Source organism: Glandiceps talaboti, chromosome 11 (assembly GCF_964340395.1).
Source record: "Glandiceps talaboti chromosome 11, keGlaTala1.1, whole genome shotgun sequence".
NCBI lineage: Eukaryota > Metazoa > Hemichordata > Enteropneusta > Spengelidae > Glandiceps > Glandiceps talaboti.
Genome location: NC_135559.1, coordinates 21,323,526 through 21,332,864, shown reverse-complemented (window position 1 = coordinate 21,332,864; position 9,339 = coordinate 21,323,526). Strand labels below are relative to the sequence as shown.

At 36.7% G+C, this 9,339-nt stretch overlaps 1 protein-coding gene across 1 annotated transcript; it reads left to right on the top strand.

The window, feature by feature from the left end:
• Positions 1 to 3,338: 3,338 nt before the first annotated feature.
• LOC144442153 (carbohydrate sulfotransferase 1-like) lies at positions 3,339 to 4,541 on the top strand. The gene has a single exon (XM_078131419.1). It carries the CDS (start codon positions 3,339 to 3,341, stop codon positions 4,539 to 4,541), a length of 1,203 nt encoding a protein of 400 aa, XP_077987545.1.
• The last annotated feature ends 4,798 nt before the right edge of the window (positions 4,542 to 9,339 follow it).

Below are 9,339 nucleotides of genomic sequence, written 5' to 3'. Positions count from 1 at the left end.
TCATGTTTTTCCATTATATAGCCAATTCGCCATACACGAAATATATTTCCTAGCTATTCCGAGTCAGTGAACGCTTGCTAGAGGTCGACGAACTGTGTAAACCGGTCGGTACAAAACACAGGTACAGACCGGGGCCAGGTCAGGTCACGGGTAAAGACTGAATATTTGTTTGCTCGTTAACAATTTTTTATTCAAATTTTGTCAAAAATGAAGTATACAAACCACAAGACACACACACACACACACACACACACACACACACACACACACACATACACACACACACACACACACACACACACACACACAAAGGACAGGACAAAAAAGTGGAGATGCACTTCAATCTTGTCAGTTTTACTGGCTAGTGTTTTTCGACAGTTTGAGCATATTTCACATTTACAGCAAAAACGTTTAATATTCTGTGGCTTGCAATTGTAAGAAATGCTTTCCAAGGAGTAGTAAAAAAAAATGGCTATTCTTGAAAATTTTGTACAACCTAGAATTACTTGTTGACGAGAAAAAATCTCAGGACCTTTCTAAATACATTTTGGAAGGAAGTCCAAAATAGACGGGAAAATTCACCTTGGTAAAAAAAAAGAGGTGATCTCTTGTTTCTAATCCCCTTTGGCAAAATGTACAGCTAGGGTTATCAACCATAGGAGAAGTCATTCTGAACAGATCATAATTAGTGTACAAAATGCGAAGACTGAATATTTTGTTGGATTCACATTCACATTCGGATCTAAAGATCCGTCATCTGTTTTATTTCCAATATATATTGGTTTTCGTGGCACATTTCACCTTGTCTTTTATCAATGTTGAATATGTTTAAATTCTGTTGAAAACGCCTATGATAAATACTCCGAACTGCTCAATTGTTAACGATATCTCTCTTGACAGCCATTAATTACCGATTTTAATTATCGCTCACATGGAGCATGCGTATCATAGATGTGTCATAGTGTGTGTAGTAAATAAGTAGAAATCAATACAATACAAAAGATGTGAGTATAAATGGTAGATACGCACACCCAATGATAAATATCCATAACTACAAAGCATACAATGTACTCATCACCTGACCTGAATTTTTGCGTCAACTTTCATTGACTTTTGATATAATGTATATGTCAATCTCCATTGAGGGCTCCAGCCCTGCTGGGGGTCACGTGACGCCCTCAAAGTTAACCAAGACTACATATATACATATATATCAATATATACTAAAGCGTGAACATTCATATAAAACAGATTTAATATAAGGCAAACTTTGAAATATTATTACACACAGTGTTTTACTTGTTAGATTCTAACGACTATTTAACTGTGCACGTTATATCGCTCACAGAATAACCTTTGACCTTTTCATCTGGAACGCGTTTACGTAAGCATGACAACACTACAAAAAATTAGGACATACGGAGGGCATTAATTTTCACGATGTTTTAATCAATTTTTTCAAACTTCCAAAGGTTTATCCACTGAATTAGGGTAACAGATTTCCAGTCGTGAAACTGTGTCACCTGCTAGATCGTTATTTCTCTTTGGGAATGACGCACTTGGACTAATATCCCAAGAGGTTTTGATCCTGGATGAGCAATTGTCACTTCATTTAATTCAGCCAAGCCAAATTCATACATACTTGTCCCAGACATATTCCAATGGTATATTTTAGTTGTGCAAATCATCCTGTGTTATCAATAAATACTGAAACTGTACGAAATGCAACTACTTTCCCGTATGAGAGTCTGTCATCTTTTTTTGTTTTTCATGTGCAACATTCTAATAATGCCTGCAGTTAGCAAAATATTTTTACTCTTGAATGCACCCAGTACGTACAAGAATTAGTATGAAATATATGTAATTGCTAAAACAGAAGACACTAATTATGTGTTGATTTTGAAAACAAAGGTAACTAATGGCGAATTGCTGAGAAAAAGTAAACTGACAACTAATAAAACATCTGTACGAAATATAATGACGGATTGATATCTTTGGATTTGAATGTGAATAAAAAATATATATATTCAGTCAATATCAGACCAGACCAGACCTGGTCTGTGCCTGCGTTTTGTACCGACTGTTTATCGTTCGAGCGGCTCGGAGTATTTATAGACGTTTTCAACAGAATGGTAACATATTCAAGAACTAACTTTGTTAAAGGGAAGTTGAAATTTGCCATGGATCTGAATCCAAAAAAATGAATGAATGAATGAATGAATGAATGAATGAATGAATGAATGAATGAATGAATGAATAAATAAATACATACATACATACATACATACATACATACACACACACACACACATACATACATACATACATACATACATACACACACACACATACATTCATACATACATACATACACACACACACACACACACATACATACATACATACATACATACATACATACATACATACATACATGTGAAATGAATTCGGAGTTGGTGATTGACAGGTAAATGACAATAAATAATATCAATACCTATAAATACTCAACATCATTATTTCTTGTATATTTACTTTCATACTTTCAGCTATACGCATAGCATTGCATTGTCAAAGTATAGTTTGACGACCGTTTATGGCAAGGTTGATCATATACGTCTGTCAACATGAAGTACACATTTCTCTCGGTTCTATTTTTAACTGGATGGTAGTGTTTTACTGGAACAGATTCATCAATGTTTATCATGTTTACGTGTATTTAGTTTACGGAATGGTTCTTAAGAGCCTTCCCCCACCTGATATCAAATGGTCCAACCCTCAGCACCTAATAGTATACACAATTGTAGTTACATAATCATTCCGTACGTATAGAAGTGGGCGATCTCCGCATATCGGTGAGTGACTGTACGTGGCAGGTTTATCTCTCTCCTTTATAACGAGATTAACGAGGTATATTTTTGGTCCGAATATACGTGATAAGAAAGCTGTCCCCGTGACCCTTTGGAATTCCATTGATGGGTCAATGACATGATCTATGCAGGCATCGCGTGTATTCAAGTTTGGAGAAAAACCCATACAAGCGTTCACTACGGAATACTGGAGACAGAATGCGTTGTCGACAATTCGTTCTTAGTGTATCCATATTGACCCTGTTTAACATCGTTATTACGTATGTATGGCTACATACTGTGTATACCCACGGTACCGGTAGGAGTACGAGAGATGGTTCAACCAGCGACATCACCAACGGCAAAAACCTGCAAAACGTCCGCCATATTGACACGGAGTTAGACAAAAGTGTTACGAATTGGCAGACGTCACTACGGACAATCCCTTCACTATCATGTAATACAACCACCACTGTTTGTCAAATCGAAATCATGAAAAACATTCTAAAAAAACAATATGGGCATAACTACGAAGTCTTAAACAGGATTCTACAGAATTTGGAAAACGACAACGTTGACTTCAAAGACGCTGGTAAGTCCTCCCTCCATGGTAAGTCCAACCACCTGTCCGATCCCTCACATGGTATTGTTTTGCCGGATGAAATGAAGGACAGTGTGGACGAAAAAGACAATTCACAACCGATAAATGTTCTTGTCGTTGCTTCAATGCGTACGGGTTCATCCTTTGTTGGTGAACTATTCAAACAAAATCCTGATTTTCTGTATATATTTGAGCCGCTGCGGGCATTACAACTTGGCGATAACGATCCACTATTGCCTGTTCAAGGAATTGAAATGTTTGAAGACATGTACACATGTAATTTTTCTACGCCAACGACAATGGATTTCCTGAACAAATTGTACAACCCGCGGATACCGGTTGGGAAAAAAGATATTGTACGGGCATGGGTGGACGACAGTAGCCAAGAATGTGGTGCACATGATACATACTGCCATAGAATGAATTCCAAAACAGCCAGTCACTCGTGCAATGGGTATAAATACCGAAGCATAAAGACAATTCGTCTCCAGGATCTAAATCTGCTTGTCTACCTTATGAGTCACCATCAAGTTCAACTGAGAATCATCAACGTGATGAGAGACCCGAGAGCAATGATGGCGTCTGTTATGCCTCTTCAACTAGGGAAATATCGAAAAGCTTCAAAACGTGACACCCATTTTGTTTTGAAGACCGAACATTTAGACGAGGATTTACTGCATCGATTGAATGTGTATTGTACTACTATGTTACATAATATCCTACTTGGAACAAAGGGTAAATGGTTACCAAAAAATAAATATTTTCCACTACGGTATGAAGACATGGCAAATTCACCAATGACAATAGCTGAAAAAATCTATGATTTCCTTGGTATAAGTCTACATACGAATGTCAGAAACTGGCTGGAAAGGAACACTAAGGAGGATATAAAGGGAGACCACGGTATGTATGCATACTTGACAAAAAGAAACTCGACTGCTACTGCGCAGAGTTGGAGGTCACGGATAACATTTGACCTTGCAAAGGTGATTGAAAATACAGGTGACTGTCCACAATTTATGGAGTTGCTTAGATATAAGAAAGTTAAAACTCCAGAAATGCTACAAGATGTTTCGATATCACTAACTGATTGATTCGATTTCTGCCAAAATCAATTTTCTATGACGAGACAGACATGAGAGAGAAGAGATCTAGATTGGACTGTTTTTGTTAGACTGTTAATGACACACACAAAATAAACATGTTGTAATAATTAAACTGTAGAGGAGGATTATTGATGAACTTTTGACCAAAGTAAGTTCAAATAATAATATATTCATGAAATTGCTTTTTACAATTGTGCTAGGCAGCTTTCAAATGTTATTTTTAAAATGTCTGTACAAGATAGCGTAAAGCCTTGTCTTGCTGCCAGACTCGTGATGGTCGTCCCTTATCTTAAGGTGCTCGAAGTGCGCCCCTAGCGGCGAAGCCTTACAAAGCTAAGGGGCGATAGGAGTCTGGTAGCGAGACTACGTAAAGCCTATCGCCATATACTTCCACAACATATGTCATTACACCGTATGGTATAAATCAGTTTGATTTGTAAGGGTTGGTGTGCTATTTTAGTTTTGCAACCTTCCAAACCTGAATTGTACATCCATGTATTGCAATATAATATAAAATAAAATTGATTTTTAAAACTACCAGTGTGTATTTTGTTTACCAGTGACTTACTTGTATATCTATAGGAAACTAGGAAATTTGACCAAAACAAATATGTTTATTTGTTTACTCACTTATAGTAACAGTTGCCTATTCCCCAGTATTTATTTTACCGTTCAGTAGAGTGATATAAGGGACCTACTCTTAACCAGTTGAAGTGACAAAACCCTTATTCAACCATAGGCATCATGGAACAATAAAGCTAAGATTGTGTATGTATGTATGTATGTGTGTGTGTGTGTGTGTGTGTGTGTGTGCGTGCGTGCGTGCGTATGTATGTATGTATGTATGTATGTATGCATGCATGTATGTATGTATGTATGTATGTATCTCTCGCTCTGTACATACATACATACATACATACATACATACATACATACATACATACATACATACATTTCTTCTACGGGAAGATAGCATCATCTGAGTATCCTTCAATTTCATGTCTGACACTTTATAACTTATTGCTTGGTTACACTGCCACCAGGCTTTAATACCTCACAAATAGAGAGGTGTACAAATGCAAAAGTGATTACACATGAATTGTTGTTGCAACTGAGAGACAAAGTCAGCCCTGCTTGACCTCGCACTAAAAAACATAGATAAAAAAAACCTTCCTAGGGGAAAATATAGCTGTGGGAAAGCGTAGGCCCTACTTTTAACGGTTTAAACCTGACTAAGTAAACACCCATAAAACATCTGCATGATGTGTTGCTCTGTACCTCAAACGTAACTGAAAAAAGGAGACTTGCCTAAAATGCACACACACACAAAGCATCAATAAACAAAAGTCGATGGTCGTTCCTTGGTGACAGAGCTTAGACTGTACTAAATCCAACTTTACTTTACAGCTCTCTACAAGAGCGCCCTCAACATGCCACAAGAACATATTACTTTCTGTCTATACGTTGTTCATCGAGAAATTACATTTTTTTCTATAAACTTTGTCATGTAATAGACACATTGTATTCTGGCAAACCAGAGTTGTGTATTTCTTCCGCGACACTGCGAAATGACGATAAACGAAACAACCTCTTGGCGGTATCTTGTCTTGGACAGTACTGTATCAACTAATCATCCGTAATTATAATGCTCTAACTTTACGTGCTGAATAATTCTAAAAGCTCTCTTTGAACACTTTCTATCTGTGATCTATAGTCTCAGTGTACGGTACGCGGTGATGGGGCACCCTCACACATCGGTGAGGGCGGAACGACACTGTGTATCCTTGGTACAGTCTATGATTTGTTTTTTAGTTAAACTTCCTTACCATAAAACACCACTGACACTGAAAAGAGCATATAACAATTTGAATTTTTTTTACTAACAAAAGTGACAAAACTAATGTATTCGTTCTTTTGTTACATACTCACACAGAAAACAACTGAACCGAGTAATTTTCACTCAGTTCTTTAGTTCCTAAAGTTATATTTATTGTTGGGTATACGTACTTATGAATAGTAAAATAAAATCCCATCCGTAATTGTAATTCTCTAACTTTACGTGCTGAATAACTCCAAAAGCTCTCTTGTGAACACTTTCTATGTGTGATCTGTAGTCTCAGTGTACGGTACGTGGTGACGGGGCGCCCTCACATATCGGTGAGGGAGGAACAACACGTATCTTATAGTCTATGATCTTTGTGTTTCAGTTAAACTTCCTTGCCATACAATACATGCATATTCTATGGCTGAATGAACTGAAGACACATAAATACATTTTAGACCGTATGCAGTTGCACCAAATCTACACAAATAAAATATGTAATCTCTGTGACTCACAGGGTGGTTTTGCTAACCACAGGAGCTGGCGCTGTTTACTAACTAAGTTCACCACTAGCACAAGGGGACAAGCAAATAAAGCAATGTTTTAATGTAACTAACCTCTTGGAAGTTATAAGATTAGGGGCGTTTTAATTTAGATAATTTAGAGAATAATGGACAAGATGTCTTTATTTAGTCAGTAAAGAGATAATGATATATGCAGCTGAAAGAAAGAAAACTAGCCAGGGAAAGAAGAAAAACAGTTTTATATCACCACAAAAGATTAATCATTCAAAGGATCAATCATGCAACCGAATAATAAATTAATCAAGAAATCTATCGATCGATCAATCAATCAATCAATCAATCAATCAATCAATCAATCAATCAATCAATCAATCAATCAATCAATCAATCAATCAATCAATCAATCAATCAACCAATCAATCAATCAATCAATCAATCAATCAATCAATCAATCAATCAATCAATCAATCAATCAATCAATCAATCAATCATCAATCAATCAATCAATCACATGCTCGCTGAACTCTGTGGTGTGGCTTAGACCACTATAAGGAAATAAGAGGTGAATAATGGACGAGCTGTCTTTATTTAGTCAATAAGGAGAGAATTATATACAGCTGAAAGTGAGAAAAGTAGCAAGGGAAAGAAGAATTTTTTTTATATCACTACAAAAATCAATGCGTCAATAGATCAACATCACGCACAAAATAAGTTTTATTTCACCAAAAATTTCAATCGTTCAATCGAATCATTCACCCAAATAATAAATCAATCAATAAATCGATTGATCGATCAATCAATTCCATGCTCACTGCACCCTGTGGTGTGCTTATGGTAGAATTTAACTTTGATATTTTGATCTCCTGGGAAGTGTGAGAGATTAGGCTGTGGTGTTATTTCTCTGGAAAACTTCGAACTTTCGTGTTCTTTTAACATCGAGCTGATACATGATTTTAAAAATGCATTCTATCAACCACCATTGTGAAATTACTAAAAACTATATCACTCGGTGTAGACATGCAGATAGGAAGGACTTTCTGCCTTCATGATGGAGGTAGCTACCTTCCGGATTTTTCATGAAGGCGCGACATTGCACAAATATCCATCATCCATCTAATATTAGACTCTAGCTTAGATGCAACACAATTTTTGAACGATATTATCCCGATGAAAAGTACTGTGTACCTGCAAAGTCTAATATTAAATATAGTGATATGAGAGGCAGAGAGTCGGAGATAAAGACAAAGGCAGTGACAGACAGACAGAAAGAAAGACAGACAGACAACCAGACACACACGCGTGCGAGTGCGCGCGCACACACACACACACACACACACACTCTACCCTGCAAGTCGCTTTTAAGATGGAAGAAATTCAAAAGAAACTAAAATCCACCCATAGCACATGATATATGCCACAGACGCAACCACATACAGACAGACACAGACACAGACAGACAGACACATACACACACAGAGAGGGACAAAGACAGGCAGGGACAGACAGACAGATAGATATATAGACAGGCAGACAGACAGACAGACAGACAGACAGACAGACAGACAGACAGACAGAGACACAGAGGCACAGAGATAGCTAAGCATGTCATGTTTGAAGATACCAAGACGTAATTTATATTCATACAATAAAACAAAGACAATTGCAGTCAAACAATAGTTATAATGATCTCAAAATGAAATGTATAGAATAATTTTACGGAAGACATCTGTCCAATGGCCTTCATTATAATTTTATGGTATTCTGATCATCAAGTTTAACAGTGGCATGTTGAAGTTCCCGATCACCATCATCACTTAAGATGGAGAAGGTTTGAATCTGTTGGTAAGACGGAATAGTATTGCATAAACATACTAGTATATGTATATATTTATTGTTGGAGGATTTTGAATTCTGTACAAATAATTTGCCAATGAATCTTTATCTATTCATTTGAAAGTACTTCAGTACAGTGTGGAAAAATGCTATATAATAATTAACATCGTCATCATCATCATCATCATCATCATCATCATCATCATCATCATCATCATCCATGACTGAAGCTACTGTGTTGTATCTTAGACGAAGTGAAATTATTGCTAATATAGTAATAAAACTATAACGTCAATCTCCCATTCATTTTTCCAACATCTCGAGAGGTACTCCAACAAGATAAATTGTCATAGAATGTTTCAGTATCTACATATGAGGTATGGGATAAATAGCAACAGCTACGGATACATTCAAATTCGAATTGTTTGATCATATGATATGATACGATATAATAGTTACCTAAGCATTCGTTGATTCATTCTTGGTTGTTTCGATGCCGGCTTCGGTGTTGTTATTTCCCGAAATAAGGAGTGGATCGTCGTCGCCACTTACTGAAGCACGAGTTGGTTTGGCGTCGTCATTTTCTGAAAAAACTATAACATGATAT

Bases quoted from the DNA above. Each gene is read 5' to 3' on its own strand.
- LOC144442153 (XM_078131419.1), top strand. From the start codon at position 3,339: ATGAAAAACATTCTAAAAAAACAATATGGGCATAACTACGAAGTCTTA.